Source organism: Anas platyrhynchos, chromosome 3, assembly GCF_047663525.1.
Source record: "Anas platyrhynchos isolate ZD024472 breed Pekin duck chromosome 3, IASCAAS_PekinDuck_T2T, whole genome shotgun sequence".
Taxonomy (NCBI): Eukaryota; Metazoa; Chordata; class Aves; order Anseriformes; family Anatidae; genus Anas; species Anas platyrhynchos.
In genome coordinates, this window is record NC_092589.1 from 14,880,279 (window position 1) to 14,901,691 (window position 21,413).

The 21,413-nt window shown below is 39.6% G+C and overlaps 1 protein-coding gene and 1 long non-coding RNA gene across 5 annotated transcripts in view; both read left to right on the top strand.

Annotated features, from left to right (window-relative positions):
- Nucleotides 1-21,413, top strand: part of MRPS5 (mitochondrial ribosomal protein S5) — a 42,790-nt gene that overhangs the window by 9,699 nt on the left and 11,678 nt on the right. For all 4 annotated transcript variants that reach the window (XM_072035380.1, XM_027453512.3, XM_027453511.3 and 1 more), the window contains 3 exons: nucleotides 4,692-4,817; nucleotides 5,119-5,352; nucleotides 10,043-10,077. In XM_072035380.1, the coding sequence (XP_071891481.1) occupies nucleotides 4,692-4,817; nucleotides 5,119-5,352; nucleotides 10,043-10,077 (395 nt within the window). The remainder of the gene's footprint in view (nucleotides 1-4,691; nucleotides 4,818-5,118; nucleotides 5,353-10,042; nucleotides 10,078-21,413) is intronic.
- LOC110353162 (uncharacterized) lies at nucleotides 10,084-21,195 on the top strand. Its single transcript, XR_002403328.3, has 2 exons — nucleotides 10,084-13,507; nucleotides 20,158-21,195. It is a non-coding gene; the product is annotated as an uncharacterized lncRNA (long non-coding RNA).

The window sequence follows — 21,413 nt, forward strand, 5'->3', positions numbered from 1 at the left end:
GGCTTTGTATCTAGTTAAAGCTGCAGCTCAGAGGCTCAGAAATTAAAGGCACCTACTGTTCTCAACGTTACTGTGTCTAGCAGCAGAAAAAATACTTGAGAATTCCTGGTGGAGAACTTCTCACCTGGCAGTCTACAGCACGCTGCAAGAGAGCATCCTTCTTGCTCAGGAGCTGCAGCACTGGGCTCTGCACTCTCTTAAGCCATCTTTGCTGTGGTGAGTGATCCTTCACTGTCTTGGGTGGTGCACTTGTGGAATCAGCTCACAGCCCAATGCTGCTTTAGCTGTTGGAAAAATTGTTCAGTGCTCTGAGCAACTACTCGTTGAGCTGCAGAATATTTACAAGAGATGCACAGTTGGTACACTGCCCATGAAAATAGTGATTATCAGAAAGACACAAGTGTTGCTTTTATTTTTTTGAGGACTTTCCCTGACCACGGTGGAAATGAGCTGAATGTGCAGAGTGTTTGTCTGTGTTCTCTGATTTCTTTAGATAACTTTTTTTTCCTGAATTGGCATGTTTGTCTTGCTCTTCAGTAATTGATTCTGAGCATCTCATGGTTGTGTAGTAGCCATGAAATTATTACCAAAAAAATAGCGTGAAAGCTGAGGCACAGAATCCAATCTACCAAACAATACAAAGACCTCTTACTGGGACGTTTTGTAGGCTGACATGATTTAGAAATTGACTCCTACAATATTTTTAATTCTAAATTTTAGTTATTTTACCATAATGGAAATGTGCATAACTTCCACGGGCACTGTCATAGTGATTGATTTTTTTTTTTCTGAGGTGCTAAATTGGACAATTAAGTGGCAGGCTGTTTTCTCCATTCTCATCCCATGTCAGATAACACCTAAAGACCAGCTCGAGGGCGCGCCCTTCGCTCACTTTTCATACCTGTGCAATGTTGGGTCTTTTCTTCATCAGTCTTCAGAGTTTCAAGTTGCAGTGAGATGATAGAAATCTGTTTTTTTAGGAGCTCAAGGAGGAAAAAAATGAACTGAATGAGCACGCAGGGATGGTTCTTCAGAAAACCCTCACAACTTTCAATGATTTACGGCGTGGAATTTGTTGTGTTTATAGCTCTGGGTGGCTTTTTCTTCTGTGAGTTTGTTCAGCTGCTTTAGCTGCTTGTAAATGATCCAACAATAGCACGTTCTCTCTTGGGGAGATGGAGGCACACGTGTTCATTAGAGAAGACAAGGTCAAGGAAATGCTCTCTGCACTTGAGTACAGGGAGGTTTTGTGATGCCTTGGCTCCTAGAGGAGTTGATAAGCCTTTGACCTTCCTCCAAGAAAAACTGCCTACTTGCGGTCATTAAGCAGCTGAGTCTAGACTACGTAATTTATCTTGCAACTTGTAATAGAATATGTAAGCATTCCCCTTGGAGATGCTTTTTCATATTTCATCAGTGCAGAGTATTTTTCTTCCAGGTTCTGGTTTGGTTTTGTGACTGGGAAAGGGAGGTGTTTGACATACCATGCCATTTTAGAATCCATCTGCCACCAAAAGTTTTCATTCCCAGTTTAAGTCTGGAAGCGAACATTAGAGATTGGAAAGACCTTAAAAAGTTCCTGAAGGTAGTACGAATACGTAGATGTAGTGGCACTAGCAGGAAGCAGTGCAGTGAAACAGGCAAGTTTTATTATAACATCCTTTTTTTTTTTTTTTTACTACATCATTAATATTAATGTCTTTGGATCTGTGGTGGTGTTCTGCCGCAATGCTATTTGTCAGGGAAAAAAAATTAAGCTAAAGTTGCTTGTATAAGTGGAAGAAGTGAGCCTATTTAGCCGTTTCACTAAGTTAATCCTTTCTTCCAATTTTATTCCCTACTATTTTCCAGTTTACTGCTATTTGTCATTCCGTTTTTATAGTTCATATTTTAAGCAAGCTGGGAACTCTCTCATCTTCCAAGAGGCAAAGAAATCTACTTTTAATCTCAGTGTATCAGGGTCATGGATTTTGTTATTTTTTTAATATGGTTTCCAGCAAGCTGTTTTGGCAATCCGTGTGAGTTACTGAGGTGTGATCTAATATACATCTTCCTCTGAAGTAAGAAGTAGGCTGTCTGGTTTCTGAAATTGGGGGGTAGTATAAAAAGGCAGAAAACAAAATCCTTTTCAAAATATTACACCTTTTATGTAGATGAAGCAAAAGAGAGTGGCATCTTTAAAGCTTACTATTGGCGGTTGTTGGCGATCAGCTTGCATAAAGCGTGCTTTCAGCAAAATTTAATAGTGGATCTCTTTCTTAGCCACAAAATGTAAGTGTGTGATGTGTAAGATTTTATTTTGGCTTGGAGTTGTGTGCTTTTCAGTAACTGGCTAGAAATGTGTGGTGGGTTTCATGATTGGGGCTATTTTAGTGGTGGAGGAGCACCTGCAGCTTCCCATCTTACCGAGCTGCTGCAGAAACAAAATAAAGGTGAGACCTCAAATCATTTGGAGACAGCATACCTGCTGTGCTGGCTTCATCTCGGAGCTTCTCTGCAAATGTAAAAAACACTACAGCCATCCTCATTTCTGTCAGGGGTTATTTTCTCCACTGCAAGAGCTTTTTCCTGCCTTATCTACGTATGTGCTCTCCGGTCATCCTGGTGCTTCGCTGCCAAGTCACATCAGGGTTTTCTTCGTTGCTGTGCTGTCTGTCACAGGCGGAAGTCTGTAAGATTATGGTGGTGGGGACATGGCTTATCCCTTCCCTATTCCATTCTCATCACTTGGTCTTAAAGTCATTCTGGTATCTGCCATCTTCTAAAGAGCTCTCAGCTCTGCAGCCTGCAGGCTTCCCATGCGTTTCATTCAATACAGCTGCTTTCCCGACGCGTGATGATACTGTTAGAGGTCGGTTAAATGAACTGCACTCTGGTACCAAGTGTGACGTTTTCCTCTTGTTCTGATGTTATCAGATTATGTGCAGTGCTTGAGGCCAAAACTAGGCTCTGTTTGACCTCATCGTGCTGGATCTGTTGGCACAGACTGCTCCCCTTTGGTACGGCGCAGTCTCCTCGCCCTGTGACTTCTGCTACTTTCTCTGTATGGGGATTAAGCAGTGTTACTTAGAGTGCAGTTCAAAAGCTGTTTGGTTTTTTTTCTTTATCTCTTTTTTTTGAGTGCCTTATCAGCTCAGGAGCTCCCCGTTCCTGCCCCTCTGCAGCCTCCTTGGAAGCTGTGTGACCCTCCATGAAGCCACCCAAAGTGAAGACTGGGGAACTGCTCCAGTTTAAAAATAACCCAGCAGAGAAACACGTGAAAACCTTTATATTAATCCCATGTTTCCAGGCTACCAGGATTATTTTTTTTTAAATGAATTTGCTAGTTACACAATGTTTTCTGAGTAAACTAAGAAGCTTAACGTGATCCGTCATCAACCTTCCAGCTCATGCCGCAGTCTCACAGTCTGCTTTAAGATCTTGAAAAGCCACGTCATACATCTCCTCCTTGCCACCAGTCTTTGTCTATATTGAACTGTTATTCAGTGTATTTTAGGGTAGTTTTTGCTACTTGTAGAGGGTCTAGGATCTGTCACAGGTCTTTTAGTAAGTGATGTTTGCGTGCTGTGCAGCTGAAGGTTTCTTCAGGTGGTGTTTTGGTCCTGCTCAGCAGTCAAACTAAATGTTACTATATTTTATTTTTTTTTTACCATGAACTTGGGGTTCACTGGAATGTCTGGAAAAGAAAGTGTAATTTTCGAGAGATTTCTTTTTCAGAGGGACTAGAGTCTGCCCGAGAGAAAATACAATTTTTGCTTCATAGTTTATAAGTGTGATGAATGTTGCTGTTAGGTGCAGTCTCACTTCTCTAGCCCAGCATGAAGTCTGCAGTGCTTGTTTTGGCTGTGAAGCCTCTTGTGCTACTCCTACAATATGTGGCTGGGGTGTGTCATGACTTTTTAGGACGTTCTGTTCTTTCTTGCAGTGTTGAGTTTTGTCGTTTTGTCCCTCATCTTGGTGTCAACATAGCAGAGCTTCCCCAGTTCATTATCAAACACACTATTCCTTAGCCATGCTCTTGTACGTTGGGTGAAACATCAGAGAATGGCTGGCCCAAACATCTGAAGGCAGCGGGTGTCCTGTATGGTCGTGGAATGGGGAGGCCAACCAAGGCTGAAGGGTTCTGCAGTGAGGATGCACAGAGTGCCTGGCGTTCCTTCATCCGCCCAGCTCTTCCATCAGCAGTCAGGACCTTGTGTTTTATGAGAGCATCAGCAGATCTGTGCTGCTGATTAATTTCTTGTCTTTTGTGGCTTTTTTAAAGCAGGTTAAGGTATTTTTAAAAGTGACCGAGGTTGAGTCTCATCGATATTTGTCTTTGGTTAAGTGCTTGTAGGTATTGCTGATCTGAGTTAGTAATGAATGGTTGTCTTTTATTGGCCTGGGAATTAATACCTTAGTGGTTAAAAATGCTTGCCCTTAAATTGATTCTGAAAATCCTTTTAAAACCGATTCACCTAGCTCTGAGCGTATCTGATTGCAGTCACCAGGGGTAGAGGCACGTCTCTGCAGCAGATACATGTGCATGTAGTATGAAATTCATTTCTTAGCTAAGAAGTAATCCCACAGTTTAAATCCCAGCAAAAATCAAAGTAGGGTTAACATTTCAAGGTAGTTTTTTTTTTTGTTCAGCTTCCATTTCCAATATAAGATATACTTGTATATTACTTATGAAAGCTTTCTCATTTCAGTGACAGCTGATGAGCTCTGGAAAGGAGCTTTGGCAGAGACTGGTGTGGGAGTAAAGAAAGCAAGAGGGAAGAGAAGGAAGAAGAAGCTAAGAAAGAATCTCAATAGAGGCCAGGAGATCGGAGAAGGTAGATTCACAAATGAAGCGCTGAAGAAATGTCTTGGCCTCCCCTTGTGTAATGTTTTTTGATTTAACAAATCAATAAATTGCTGTTAACTTCCATGGCATCAGAACAGCTTAATATATTTTTCTAAAAAAAAAAAATCCTGATATGGTTACTTAATGATATTTTTTGTTTTTAAATACAAATTCTGTGTCACAGAAAACACTTGAAATAAGCGAGAACCTCTCATCTTATTGCATTTTTACAGTGTTTGTTATTTCTGTACTTGTTCGGCATAAAACTTTTTTTTCCTGTTATTTTCAAGGACGTTCTGGTTTCCTCTGGCCTGGCCTTAATGCTCCTATAATACAAAGTGGGATGGTACAGACAGTTTCCCAACGAAAAAAAGAAGAACGAGAGAGAATTCAGTCTGAAATTCTTCAGCAGAGAGACACATGGGAGAAGAGAAGAAAAATAAAAGTTAAGAGAGAGGGAGGATGGAGTGGAAAGTGTTGGGGAGGTGTCATTCTGGATCCTCCTGACCCAGGTCCTAACGGAGGTAAGAAAAAAAAAAATGAATATCTTTCTTAGTTCTTATCCAGCCTTTGTGAGAAGGGGCTGGGAAAAAGCCAGATCCAGAATTTTCCTGTGATCGAAAATCTATTTTATAACTTCTCTTACGTGCTTTTTAGTCTGCACATATGCCAGTGCGTGAATTAAGGCAGCTCAATCAAAGAAGTATTTACACAAGTGAAACGTGTTAAATCACTGCTTTATTTAATATAGCTGTTAGTTTCTGATTTTTATGTTATGGACTACCTGAAGTTACACTGTGTTATAGAGCACTGCATTATGTTAAAGACTGTTATAGGAGTCTGAAAGAACAGAAATATCTTTTGTGTTCAACATCAATTTTAGTACAAAATGCAGCTGTGCTTTTCTATAGTTTCTTAAAGGATCCTGTGATATCTCACCTTCAAGCAACCTTTTTTTTCCTACTCAGATAGTGGAATAAGGCTTAAGATGTTGTGGTTTGAATATAGCTAATAGAAGTTCTTTATATGTTATTTAGTTAAATATCATAGTGAAACTAGAGGTCGAACATGCAAAGTGTGAAGGTGAACTTTTTTGCAGTGCTGCTCATTAAACAACTAAAAAAAATGTTGTTAGCTTTAACAATTAAAAACCTAACCCCCTTCAACTAATTACATATAAAAATAAGCTGCTACTCATACTCAGCTGAGTTTCCCTTGCAAAGCACTTCATGATGCTTCTATATTTATTGTTATTTTTCTTCAGACTTTTATAGTCAGATGAGGTAAATATAACAGTTAATGTTTTCTAACACTTGTTTCGAGCTTGTTGCAGACTCCGGTCATTCTAAAAGTTAAGCTTGGTTCATGTCTTCAGAGTTCTCTCTCACCAGGAATATGTTCTCCTGGTGAAAGCTGTGATTTTGGAGCGTATGTCCCATAAATGGGAATTTCCCCCATAAATAGGGAATTACATCTGTGGATTGTAATTCTATTTTTATCTGATCTTTTTGCAGTCACTGTTGCTGGTCACTCAGTGTGGTGTTTTGTTTATGAATTTCTGTCTGAATATTTTTCTGGTGACATCTGTCAGACCTTAATTCAAAATCGAGATGTGCTCTGCACCAAGCCACAAGGCAGCAAGAGCGTGGTCTTTCCAGGATGATCTAATACCATTGTCCACGTAGACTGAAGTCACGCTGGCATTTTGTAGCTTTTCCTCTTGTAAATTCATCCTGTTGCTGTTTTCTACTTCTCCACTCCCTTCCCAGGTTTTCAATTCCTGTAGCTGGTATAGCTAATTTTGGGGCTTATGTTGCTATGGTGTTTAAGTCAGGAAAACAAAATACCTTGTGAATTTGTGGAGATCTGGCTTTCCAGATCTCCTTTCCTTTCTCTTCATGATTTTCTTGTTTATCCTTGATTTTAAGAAAAACCGATTCCATTTTAATAGCAGCATAATGCTGCAGTATATAAATAAGATTTCCTGTGTTTGCTTACTGGTATTTCATCTTATTACCTTGAAAGCAAATGTTCCGTGGAAGGTGGTGACATGACAATGGATGAGGCAGCCTGTCACCTGAATCTTACAAGTGAAAAATAAAGATTTGAGAAGTTAATGAATTCCCCATAAATCATTGGTGGAACATAGAGGAAGTCGAGGAGATTTCACGGTTCTGGTTCTGAGCTTTAAATGCAAGGCTATGTTGCTTTTAAATTCAAATGTATTTTCAAGTAGTTCATTCTGTTAAAAGAAGTGGCAGCTGTTGCAAACAACGTTTATGTATGCATGAATTCTACTCCCCAGTGTTTTCCTTGCTTTCAGTGTGGCTGATATTACTGAGGCTGGTTACTTGCATTGAAATTGGTTCTGTGGGTGCTGCAGTAGCCAGGTCAAGTTCTGCCAAGAAGAGGGAAGGACACTACAGTAAAAATAGGAAAATGAAACAGTCAGCTTGTATTATAAATGTGCAGAAAAGCAGTTTCTGATTAGCATATACCAATTTCCTCTTAATCTGTTTAAAAACTGTGCATATTTTCAGTTTCCCACAATTCCATCAGCATCTTTTATTCAGAGGAATTAAATGACTTTCAGGGGAACGGGGACACTGGCTATGTGCAAAGCGCTGTCAAAGTGGTAGAAAGAACAGACCTGAAACCGTCAAACCCAATGAATCTGTCCTGAGACTGGGGCATGGCTGGACTCCCTCGATTTGAGATCCTGGTGTTCTGCTGCTAGATCCTCTGGTAACAAACAGTTTGAGCACGTAATGCAGCTTCCCTTCAGCAGCATACATATTTTCTAACAAAAACAAGTACAGGAGAAATCTGCAGAACCTCTCTGTCGTGAGCCTTTGACATATGACAAATTTGATTGAAACCAACTGCTGTGTTTGGGGGGAAAACGTACTTGCATATATTTGGGGATAGACTGATGCTTTGTGCTTGCAGGAGGATCTTCTTCCACTTCACCATTACTGATTGTGTTAGTTATGAGGAGAGAAAGAACTCTTTTTTTTTTTTTTCCAGTTAGAAATACAATTATTTTTCAGCCAAGTTGACAGTGTTGCTTTGCAGCTGAAGAGGCTTCAGAGAGGGAACACGGTGCCTGCTGGCTGGCATTTGCATGCTCTTCTCTGAACTTCTTGTAGCCCAACAGTTCTCTAAATTGTGCTGAGATGCTCACATTTGTAATAGTCATGGAGATAGTGTAAATGATCTAGCAACATCTGAAGCAGTGAGTCCTTGATTCTCTTCACCGCTGTGCTGCTTTAAACTCCCAAGCCTTTCTCCAAACTCTTGCTGTGACTATACTAAGCATGACAAATATTAAGTGCTTTAGTTAGCACTGGCTTCTAAAGCTGTAAATGCTGAAAGCTCTAGTTAATAAAATGAATTGGAAAAGCAGGAGGTTGGGAGGATCTCCTGTTCATTCTGTTTATATTGAGACATTGCATTTTACTCCATTGTCTTCAATTTTATTTTTTCTAAAAGTAAGCTTTACTGGCAGTGTTTGTCAGGGTAAAAGCCCTTGGATGAGACCTGAGGGGGCTTCTGTTTGTGTAGTTTTGTGCCCTCTCCCTTTAGTTGCCATCCTTGGTGGCAGTACGTGCAGGCGGTTTGTCACGCCCAGAGCTCTGCGCTGTTCTTGCTCTTTCCTACCCCACAATTTCCGAAGACACTTTGAAAATGTCATTCCTTTTGAAGTCCCTTCTAATGACAGAGCAAAAACTTGAAATTTTCGTGCAGTGAAAAGGATGCGTTCACCAAGTACAGCCGAATATGTAACACACACCTGAACAGCTCCTATTATTACCGCTGTGATGAAAAGACTTGAAGGCAGACATGACAGGGAAACAATACAAAACACCCTAACTATAACTGGACAAAATGAATGAGGCTGTAATTGTCTTTGATTGCAAAGACTTTTTTTCAGGTAGCATTTGAAATTGAAAGAAGTGAGGGGGGAAAAAAAAAGTCTGGCTGCATGGTTGTTGATAATTTGAAGTGATTGTGTTTTGTTTTTCTTCTCTCTGGAATTTCACAGAAATATGTATCAAGAAAAAAAGAAATTACAAGTATGATTGTCTAATACAAGTTCCAAATATTCTGGATGATTTTGGGAAATAGTATTGCCATGATGGAAGTGACCTGTTTACCTATTTGGTGATTCAACTTCTTAGCTTTCAACCATGTATGGCCTTTGCTCATTGTACATGAAACGAGGGTGTTTGTGTGTTGTCTTCTTTAACGCTTTTGGAGCAGTATTTTGGGAAGAAGGCAATTTGCATTGCTAGCCAGCAAAAGCCTAAACTATTCTTATTTTTTTTACATAACGTGCTGTGGACAGTTATTTTTTAATAGCATTTCTACAGCTGGAGAGAATTAAGAACAATATCAGATATAATTTAATAAAAATTCTTCAGTGTAGGTGCTGGCTGGCAGTGGTTTTCAAAAGAGCTTCAGGTTTAATTTGGAGAGGTTGCACAGCTTAGCTTGTGGTTAAAGTATTGGACAGATTCTGAGCTCATCTCAGCTCTTCCATCATCTTTGTTACTGCTTTCTGTAGGATGTTCAGACAGAGCAGTTCAGACAGTAAGTCTTGCTTTACCATTTAAAAAGGGATTATTTTTCTTCCTGTGTGCCATGTTGGTTATCTAGGTTGGACAGTCTTTGGAGACTATATCATTTTCCTTCCCCTGCAGCTACAATACTTAAGAAGATAAAATATTGATTGCAGTTAGAGATTGGGGTCCCTAACAAAGTGGATGTATTAAACAGTTCTTCACCCCTTAACCGTAACAGGAGCTGTACTGTAGTTATAACAAGAGGGGTATTACACCTTCTGGAAGTTATCATTTGAACTGGATATTATTTAAGCTAGATTCCTTTACCGATATTGATTTTTACTCAAGAAATGAAAAAAAGCTTGCTTTATAAATGAGTTATACTTTATTTTCTCTGAGTTTATTCTGAAAAAGAAAATGAATGGAGTCAGGCTACAAAATATATTTGAGCTCTTTTTAAAATGAAGCAACTAATAATGCTCACTTTAGATATGTGTTCAGATTATTCTTGCCTTTTCTGCTCACTGCTGAGATAAATAAGCAGCTACCTAAAAATCACGTCCTTTTTTTAAATTATACAATCTGCAGGGAGCTTTGCTGATAAGGAATTAATACAAGGAAATGTAAGACACTGTTTTTCTCCCAACAGAAACTTACGAAGATTTTGAAACAAGAGTCATTGAGGTAAGCATTACCAAATTCTTCAAGGACTTCAAATAGTTACAGCTATTCTGTATGGGGCTTGTGCTTATTTAATTGTCTTTGCTAAGTCAATCTTATAGCAATAGGAGTTAGTCTAGTGTTTCGTTTCAACTGTGTGATGTAATCTATTATTCTTTTCACTGGGGACTTCTCTGTTGAGCTAATACAAAGACTGTTTTGAGTAACTCTGAAGTGGCAAATGCCTGCAGATAAAGCTTTAACAGTTCACATGCAGCCATAAATGGGAACCTAGTAAAGTGTTAGCAATAGTTCTCAAACAATTATATGTAGCAAATCATGTAGTTCTGCTTTTCAAGACAAATAAATGAAACAAAGCGGGGAGGACTGGGAAGACAAGATTGAGAGCAAGTGAGATGAAGATCCTATTTTGTGTGTCATGAGTAATACAATGCTCATCTGTCCTAAATGTCTTAACCTATGGTATTTCAATCTTCTGGGGAAAAACATTCTAACAAAATTTCCCATTCATAGTTCTATATCTACTGCATTAATATGCTTACTGACGGTTTAGGGATGATGGTTTTGACAGGGTTAATGCAAATCTTGCTTCCATCCTCGTTTCTAGATGGATCCTGTTGCATCACCTCACTTAAAAATACCTAACAGCAGAACTTCAGGCTGAAGGTTAAGGTCCTTAATATTGCGCGCCACCCCCTCTCCCCCCCCAAAAAAAAAGCTGTTCTGAAGAGCCAAATTATTAATAATGATTTCAACAGAAACGCCACTCAGAATGTGGTCAGAGAAAATGCTTATTAAAAAACTAAAAAGGTGGATTTTCTTTAGAAGAAAAGGAGAAAAGGTAACCCATTAATAGGATCTTTTAGTGGTAAAATGAAAAGTGTTGGTAATGCAGATATGTGGACCTTTTACCTTTTACCAATGGTAAAGCCATTACTGGAGGATGCAACTCATTCCAAAGCAGACCAGTAACAATTAGTACTGTGCATGCTCAAGCTGTCACAAGGTATTTTATGCCTATCACTTATCTTATTAGTTTCTTTCTCATTTTGAATGCATTAGTTGCTGTGGAAACCACAGAACTAGCAGAAGCTAGAAGGGGGGATCATGACTTCAGAAATAAGCTGATTTCTTATGATTCATTTGCTACCAGTCCAGAATCAAATGATGCACAGCATCCAGAAAAGGTACCTCTGGAAGTGAGAACAGTATTTGCCCTGTCCTTGCACATTCCCTTCTCTTCTACTTATGTCCTAATTTTAGCGAGACCTGTTGTAGCGGTGGCCAAGTAATTTCTGTCTGTCAGTGTTTTATGCAGCTGAATCTCAAAATCTGTTTTTCTTGTCGTTGGGTTTTCTTTTGTTTTCTTTAAATATCTAATGTGTTTAAAAAAAAAGAATTGATATTTTGCTGAAATGACCAATGTATTAGAAAGCAAAATCCAGCAAGGTGTAGCAAACTTATCACTTCAGCTGGGGGACGTCAAATTGATAAGATTTAGCCAAGACTTTCTTATGAAGTATTGATATTTTTGGTGAAGGAGAAGGGGCTGGGAGCCATTAAGCAAGGTGGCAAGGGTAACACCACGAAGTGGGATGAACACCAAAGTACTTTTTATCAAAACTTGGATTGTGCTTTTGATATATTGAATTAAACTCTGTTACATGAATACTCTGGGCATAAATCAACCCAGTGGCTTTGTGTTCAATGTAATTGCATAAACTTATTGCTTTAGACATAAAGTTATTGCTTTAGAACATTCTCATATTGCTTACATACCTACAGATGAAATTGGTTATTAGATTTGTGTCCCTTCCGGGGTTATCAGAATCAGATTTGCGATTAATATTTATCTACTTTATTATTGGAAAAAGTATTCATGTCTAGCAGCTGTATTGAAAAGAGATTTCTTTAATTTCTAACCATTATCTGAGAGCCAAAGAATTAACCTGGATCTATGCACATCCTATGATAGATGCATAGTGAGTCTCTTTGCTTAATATGAATGTTGATACTTCCATCACTGTAAAATAGAGTGACCGTATAATAAGTTCTTACATGATTTTAAGGGGTAGAGATGACCATTCATCACTTTACTCCTGTCATTATCACAGCTTCACTTATTAAAAAGTTCTGTGCAATATTGCCTGTATTTTTAGCTGGTATTGTGTTGTACGTGTGTCCAGGCATGGCATTTATTCCACTGTATCTGTGAACTTCTGTTTAGTTTCACTTACAGCATGTCATCTTGTATTCTACTACTGAAGTTGACTAGTGATGCCCTTTGTGGAAGGAACCGTACTTTCTCTGCACACTACCATGTACTGTCACATACTGATCTCTATTTTAAGAACTAACTTGCTATTTCAGATTAGCTTTGACTTGTTAAAGTCAACAACAGAGTACGTCAAGTGGTACTGGTGTGCACAAGAACAAGATGAAATTAAAGGCATTTGGAAGTTAATTTAATAAGCAATATTTTTTTCCATTACTGAGATTACTTAGCTTAAATCTTAAGAGAACATACAGTTCATTCTTAGCTCTTAAATGTGCTTACCTACCCACGAGTTTGAAATCAAGATTCTTTTTTGTCAAGTACCTCTGATGTATTCTTACCAAATTTGTCATTGGTGCCTAGAAAAAAGAGATGACAAAATAGTGAGTAGCAAATTTGCACTTAATGTCACGGGTGGTTTGTCACAATAAAAAATATGTTGCATGCCTCTATACCTTAGAGTATATGCCGGTGTGCATACACCGTTATTCCCCAAAACTGCTTTTAAAAGATGCTACTACTGAAAGTCAGATGGAAAATCAAATGGTTCAGACAACTACCAGCTTTTTAGATCATCTGATGGATCATCTGCTCCATTTACGTATCAAGTTCCCATTTAATAATATATTTGAGATTACACTGAAAATCTGAAATGCAAGAAAAATGAATATTTAAGCAAGCATCAGTGAGTTCTTGAATTGCACCATACACATTTAATGGGTTCTTTATTTTAACATGTAAAATTCCTCAGTAAGGAACTTCTGTCCTCACGAAATGATGGGTTTAGCCCCACTAGATCCTTGCTCATATCTACCAGTTGTTTGAAGACTGAAGGGAGTACAACAATGAATCTTTGCTCCTTTTCCATGTTGGGACACAATTCCCCTTCGCCATACCCTTAGGGAAGGGGGAAAGCGTCAACTCCTATCCCTGCTCCCTGAGTATAGTAACAAAATAGGTTTCACTCTCCCAAGGCTATCCAGTTCCCAAGTGTCCCAGCTGACAGGGGCTTTGAAACTGGATGAAGAGTTTTGCTGTCTTGGGATCTGACATCTAGCTCACTGATTTTGACATTTATTTTTTAATACTTAAGTTAATGTGGAATAAAATTTGCTTTTGGCTTTATTTAGATTTGTACTTCTGCTGCAGTTGTTACAGGTAAGTGTTAAAACCCTAATAAGCCCTGCAGGTCTTAGTGTTTTCAGTTAATTAAAAGGGCACATTGGAGAAAAGTGGCTGTTCCTTTGTTACTCTGACATGTCCCAATTGCCTGCCAGTTTGGGTACTATATTAGGTATTTACTAAAGTTGGCCATTTTGTGTCTGCATAATTATTTACAGTTAAAATACATTAGATTAAACAACAAAATGGGTTGCTATGCGATGTTTCCATGTGCTATAGAAATCTGTTTCACTGCTTTGTTATATCTGAATAACAAAAAAGCATTTCAGAAGCAGGCTGGGGCTGTACTGTTTCAGTGAGGTTGCCACAGATGTGAGAAAGTAGGAGTGTTCTTCTGCAGAAAAATAAAAGCAGCAGCAAAATTTCTATATCCAGCAATGAGCCTAAGAAAATTGAGTCCTATAATTTTCTGGTAACAAGTATGAGTTTTGAAATAAACAGGTCCCGTTAGCATTCTTACTTTAAATAGATGGCATATGTGATGCTATTTTTGCATGTCTTTTCCATTATCTTTGTCTTCATGACAATACAGGAGGTTAAAATAATTTGCTTGGAAACTTTGTACTTTGCAGAAGGAAGCTGAAAGCCTATTTGTTCTTTTGCTGTGTCTTGATTTTCAGCAGTTTTCAGGACTTTTATTCCATTTTTGAAGGAATGTCCTATGAACAAAAATGCAAAAGCCTAATTTCTTCTGTTACTACTGGTAATATTTATTATTGAATATAATGTAATAACAGTAGTCATTAAAACTTACAGTTCCATTTGACAAATTACATAAGCCATTTTCACTGTAATGGGAAGGCATCATTTCAGGAATCATCCATTGTCAGGTGATTTGTCATCTTCAAAATCAGAATGGTAATGTTAATATAAAAAAGCCTACATGAAAGCTTGTGTTATATGGCAGTGTTTGCGTTGTAGTATGAAAACTAGAAAATGAAACCTAGTAATCAATAAGGTGTGAAAGCATATAATATGAGGCTAGTGTCCCTTTGAATCTTTCACACATGGGAGCCTTCTGAAGGAGGAGATAGAATAATTAATGTTCTTTGCAAAAGATGGGTGTGGGTTTTTTTTACCCAACACTGAACTTGCCAGCTGCAAAAACTGTTTTCTGATCTCTTATTGTTTTCCCACTCTTTTTCTTTTTGTTACCTGTTTCTAATAAAGACCAATTTACTTGCATTATTTTTGTGAAAGCATGGCCCCATTGTACGTGGGTCAGCGCAGCCTTCCCAACTTCCCACCACGGAATAATTCCCTTTTTCAGCCAGATGGTTAGGGTATTGTACTGTCCTATTTAGACAAAAGAAACACTCATTAGTGTTTAAATGTTTAATTACTGAAAGGCATAGACTTGATTAAAAAAAAAAAGTTCAGGTCAGGCAATACATGCATTTTTCATAGGGAAATGGTGCAGAAGGCCACAACATAAATAGGCTGATGCTATCCTTAAAGCAAAAGCTGTTTTCTGCAGATAAAAGTACACTGGTGCTTTGATTTATGTATAGAGCTTGGTATGATGTTGGTATTATCCTAGTCCTTGAAATCCAAAATCACTTTATGATTCTATTTTAGTTCAGGATTCTCCATCTCTTACATTGTAGGTAAAACTGTATATGGACTTGTTTCCCTTGAGTATTTGTCTGTGGGTTTTGATAGTTTTTTTAATTATTTGCCAGAGGTGGGGGTGTCTGGAGTGGTGGTTTTTGCTTTTTTATACTTTCAGATAGTGTAGAAAGAATGTAAGACAAAAGAGATGCTTTTAACACTGGCATAATAAAAATAAATAGTTCTTCCTAACATAGAATCAATCAAAATAAATTGCATTGAGTTGATAATTAAGTGGATATTCTCAGAAGTGTGTGGATGATATTTTCTCAGGAATCAAGTTAGTGATGAACTCTACAGAAGCCTTTGACAAGGAGTAGTTTTTGTCTTATAATTAATAATTTGTCTTATCAATAATTAAATATAATCAATATAGTGTGCAGTAAGTGAAGCCATGTTCTAGGCTCTTGCCTGAATCTTGTCTTTTTTTCTTCCATATTGTCTCCAGCTTCATAGACTATATTCTTAGTTAAATTGACTTGAGATTGGGTATGCTTCACAAAGTTTGTATCATAATATTAGTAGTTTGTAACTGAGTACTGATGGGGCAAGAATTCATGCAAAACCTGTAATTTCATAAAGCTGGCATTTTCTCTCAAGTGAGTTAGGTTGTTTGCTTGTTCTTCCCTCTTCTCCAGCTGCATTCAGGCATGCTTCTGATTGCCCAAGACGTGTTTGGAGGAAGCATTTACCTCAACTGTTGCATGGCACTTTACAGAAGCAGAAATGAAGGGAACAGACAGAAAAATTCCCTTTTCCGAGCAGGGTCTGCACAACTCACATCTGGTGTGGGTTGCCCTTCCCGTGTGCAAAGTAGGGATAGGTGCGCCTAACTGAAAAAGATTAGCAGCAGCTGAATGGCTGGAGGTTCATCTTCTTGCAATTAAATGTACCTAAATTTAGCCATTCTGAATCCAAGCCTTTGCAAATATTGATGGGGGCAGTGGGGGGAGGTTGGTTGTGTGGAGAATGACTGTTCTGGGACTGTACAGGAATGGGGATGCTGGAAACCACTAGGCTTTCTGTACCAAACCGCAGAGAATTGTCATGCTTTAGGAACAGGAGCTGTATTTTGGAATGAGGAAAGCAGGGGTGAAGTCAGAAAAATAAAGGTTTGGGCCAAAATGATGTCAAGGACCTTGTCTTCAGTATTTCTAAATGGCTTGTTAAAAAGGTACACAGAACTGTAGAGAGGTGTCTGTAGGGAATGTGAAGGCATCAAAGACTTCTAACTTCTTAACTGCATTGCTCTGTAGTCATGCATTCTGCATCCACTATATGAAATGAATTCTCTAGCTGCAGCAGGGGATCGTAAGCAGAATGTAAGACCAGTTTCCCATGAAGCAGCAAGAAACCCTTCCATACGTGTTTGCTTTAGGAGCACGGAATTATTCTCGGTAGTCTTACCACTTGTGACAGAGAACATTCCTTAAGGCACAGTCAAAAGCCTTTGTTTCTTTTTATAAGTCATTGGAAATTGTTTTCTAGCTATTGTTTTTGCAAAGGGCATAATAAAAAGGGCTTATGAAAGGAAATGCTGCATGAAATTACAGTGTCTAAGATCTGTTGTTTGACATCCTTGACTAAAAAATTATATGGTATACGTGATACTCTGAGTAATAATTTACTTGAAATGAGACGTTGGCTGAAATATACTTTTGGGGTATTAGAGCTCTAGACTTTGCTTTTAGAGCTGCAGGCAAGTTTCCTGCTCCCTGGATGATACCAAGTGTCTTTTGACTGATAATGAAAATTTCCAGACAATTTCTAAGATAGCACCTGAAGCAAGCTGTTAGAGGAAAAGAATGAGAGGTCAGAGGGGAGAGTCTAGAATTTGTTACTGGTGTTCCTGGATTTCTCAGAGTTTTGGCCTGTCTTTAAAGTAACATTTTGGGATGGCACTTCCAAGTGGCTTTGTTGATTAAACAATTAAATCTTACTCTTACCTGTCAGCCTGGATGAATGAAGTCATTGGCATTTGGAACATTCAGAAGCTTTTGAGCGAGTTATAATTCAGCATTATTATGAATCATCCTCTGAAAAGGAAGCAAAGCCATTTCAGGTGTAGCATGGCTGTGAGCATGTGTTATTGCGGGTTTAATCCAAAAGATCCATACTCAGACGTGAGCTGTCGAACAAAGCCACATTTAGACACACAGCATGACAGTAGGGCATTTGAGTTACGTTGTCTTCCGAATGAGTTAGAAAAGACAGTTTTATGCATCCGACAGGGGAAAACTATCAGCTCAAACCTGTTTTTGTCTGTAGTTTCTCTATAAATTGGGCTCGTTGCTAATTTGGATGAGAGCTGTGCCTGGGGTTTATTCCAGAGCTGTGGTGAGTCAGCTTGTGTGAAAAACCGTTCAAATATCTGGACAAACTTTCATCTGCTTTACGGAGTGAAAGGTACAGGAGTCCAGATTTCTGTGTTGTGGTTCCTCCACTTTGCTTGGAGCAGGGATACCCAGTGAGCAGGATGGATAGCTCTAATCTTCCTGTCTCTCAGTCTATAGCTACTGAATCAAAGTCTTGATTCAGAGAGGTAAGTACTTGATTTGTTCTGCTAATGGCCACGATGGAGAGGTCAGAGTACTGACTGTTTGGTGATGTGGTAGAAGGTTTGTCTGTCTGCCCACCCACAAAGAAGGGCAGAGAGACAATAGCAGGTAGCAGGAGCCAGGACCATCACAGGAGAAACAATTTGCTCGGAGGCAGGAAGGGGAACCAAAATCACACTCGGAAGAAAGGCTCCCCTTGGTGCTGTCTTGGGGTAGCCTCAGAGTGACTAGATCGAGGGCACTTTGGTACCTGCACCTAGAGCAGTAAAAAAGTTCTGTAATAAGCACCAAACCCTGTCAGACACAAGTTGCTAAGGATATGTGGGAATGTTCGTTGACAAGAAACAAACCTCATCAGTCCCGCTAATTGGTGGGCTATCAAGAAAGCAGGCAAACCAGGACTTTCAGCTAAGGAAATGTAAATGTGAGGGTCCAGGGTGTTGGAGGGATGTGACTGGAACTAAAGTCCAGGCACGGGGTCAGGTAAGCTGAGGTAATGCCAGCAAGTTGCTGATATTTGAGGGGACTCACACGTATGGAGTGCCTGTGAGCACGGGGTAGAGGGGGGCATGCCATTAGAATCATAGAATAGAATCAGAATATCCCGAGTGAAGGGAACCCACAAAGATTGAGCCCAACTTCTGGCTCCACACAGGACCACACAAAAATCAAGCCCTGTGCATTGTCCAAGAGCTTCTTGAGCTCTGTCAGGCTCAGTGCTGTGACTACTACCCTGGGCAGCCTGTCCCAGTGCCCGAGCACCCTCTGGGTGCAGACCCTTTCCCTAACCCCCAGCCTGACCCTCTCCTGTCCCAGCTCCATGCCGTTCCCTCGGGTCCTGTCGCTGTCCCCAGAGAGCAGAGCTCAGCGCCTGCCCCTCCGCTCCCCTCGTGAGGGAGCTGCAGGCCGCCATCAGGCCTCCCCTCAGCCTGCTCTGCTTGGGGCTGGACAAACCAAGGGGCCTCAGCTGCTCCTTGTACATCTTGCCCTCCAGACCCTTCACCATCTCTGTATTTTGGACTCTCTCTAATAGATTTATGTCTTTCTTATATTGTGGTAACCAAACTGAAGAAGAGGAAGAGGACTTGGCTGTCTATACTTAATTTTTTGTGAGTCCTATTTGTAGTCTGTATCCCTGGCTAGGCAGGGTTTCAGAAGCTGTGCCCAGAGTAGTGGTGGCCGCTCCTGGCATCCCTGACACTGCTGCTTGTTGGACCTGGCCCTATGGCAGCCTCACCTCTGTTGGGCTGTGGGATTCATCTCTCCCTAACACTTATATCAAACATCAGTACAGACTGATAAATTCACAAACTGTTCCTTGAGGAGGTCACACGTTAGTAATCTTAGCAGAAGACAGGCTCATTTGCCTTCTGAAGCACATCCCTTGCCATTGCCCACCATATGCACAGTTCTAGGGAAAACGTTTCACACCCTCATCACTTGTCAGCGATACTAGTTCTGCCCTCCAAATAGCTTGTGCATTTTCTGTGTTGTTTTTTTTTTTTTTTGGTACTGTAGTTTTTAGTTACAACTGTGACAAGTTCTGTCACTGTGTTAGGTATCTGCTTTGCCCTTCGTGATTTTCACAGAGAAGAGAATGATATGGACGTGATCTAACAAACACAGACTTGATTTTTGTTTATAAGATGCACAGCTTCATTACTTCATTGTGTTGTTTTGTTTTTTTAATTCTTTTGGCTAAGTGGCTTCTCAGGCCTTTTAGCTGCGTCCCTGAGCATCTCTAGGATCACTTGCATGGAAATGTTTTTCTTTCAGTACCCTGCCGTCATTTTACTTTGTCTCACCTTGTATTGGACCAGAGAACCTTATGCAGTGAGGGATCAACCTGTGCAGGTGCTCTCCTCTGCATCACAGCAGCAAGAGAGTAGCAGTGTGAGGAGTGTGGCTTTGCAGGAAGGAAGGCTTTCAGAGGGTGGTCAGTTTGGTCTGTCGGTCATTTTTTGTTTTCACAAAAACATAACATGGATGGAAAAGTCTGGGGTTTTTACCTGCTTCTAGCACAGTGCAGTGAGCGGCCATGTGCTTAAAATCACAGTTACCCATAGCAGCCTCTTTGGCTGTAGTCTCCTCCATGCTTTTAACTCCACCTTTGAAACTGTTGCTTGTCATTTCTCCTCTTAGCAAACACTTGAGGTGCTTTCGTTCTGTATTTCAGAGCCACTGTTCTTCTCAGTTCCAGAAAGCGAGCTGAATCTGCATTATTAGCACAGAATAACGGGGACAGTCAATTTGAGATGCACTGTGATTAAGGTTGAGCATGCATCTGTTTTTGAATTTAAAGAATTAGCTTTAAATCCGGCTTAAATTGCAATCTAGTAAATAAGGGTAATTGTGTCTTAGTTTCAGTCACTTTTCGGAGGTCATGCTGTTTCAAAAGTGGCAAGCTGTTCATTGTGTATTAATTAATTCCAGTGCTGCTTAATGATATGCTTTCAGCTGCATTGCTTTAACTGCAGAATGGAAGGGGAGCACTTCTGAACACACTCCAGCAGAGAGAGCATCGCTCGCTTTGATGGAAGGAGGCACGAGGGTGCGGCAGGGAGAATCTAAGGACACAGTTATTCCAGCAGCCATGGCTGCCTGGGCACATTATCAAGCTTGGAAAGCCTTTACAGCGTTTCAAGAGAGATGCAATAGCACTGATTGTGATGGGTGACTGAATGCATTTTCCTTCAAAGCTGCTCAGAAACAGCTGACAAGTGCAATTTTAGGAAGGCTACTGGAGAAGCTTATTGCATGGGTTTTTCCTGCCACCTTCTGGATAGGGAGAAGAATAATTTTGAGCAGATAAAATCATGTGGGTTTTTCTGGACAATATGTATGTCAACTTATTATTTGTAAAATATGTATTGAGATTGGCAATGGAAGACAAAAGCATGAAGAGCAAAAGCAGACATCTTTCTATGCTCCTGGAGAGAGGATGACCCTGCTTCAATTCCTTTTTTTCATAATTATTTTGCATTTTCTGTAAATAACCTATTTCCATAGGTCCTTTCGTCATGGAAGGGTTGTATTTTAGCTTGTCTTTGTAAGTAGTAAGATTGCAGAAAGAATAATGGCTTGGAATAAGCAGCTAATAAAGCTGATAATTCTTTGAAGTGCTCTCTAAAATGTGTGCACCCTGAATTTAACAGCATCTTTATTTTAATAAAAGCAAGAGTGGAATTTTTCAGAAGTACTCATTCCTAATCCATACCCATTGTTGTTAGTGGATTCTTCTACTTCTGAACTTCAGTGAGAATGTTTAAGCCACGGCCATGTGTCTTGTAATAACTTTCTTTCAAATGTATAATGCTACAATCAGAGCAGTTTACTGAAAAATTGTAAATGAGGAAAAGGGGCGAGTGCCGCTCAATTCCTACACGAACAATGCATGTTTAAATTAACCATTAGTATAATGTATGGAAATCATATCAGGGCTTCAAGAAAGTAGACCCAAAGATATTGTGTATATATACATAAACAAATGTGTGGGTATATATGCATACAAATAAACCAAACAACAAAAATACATACGTACATACCAAAACCAAGGAACCTAGAATAGGCACTAAATGGACAAAGTTTCAGATGATATTAGACTATTTTTAATGTGGGAGACTATAAAGCAGTGACTTGCACACCACCACACAGGAGAGCCTGTCTCAGAGCCAGAAGCAAATTTCCATTTCCAGAATACAAACCATAAGGCC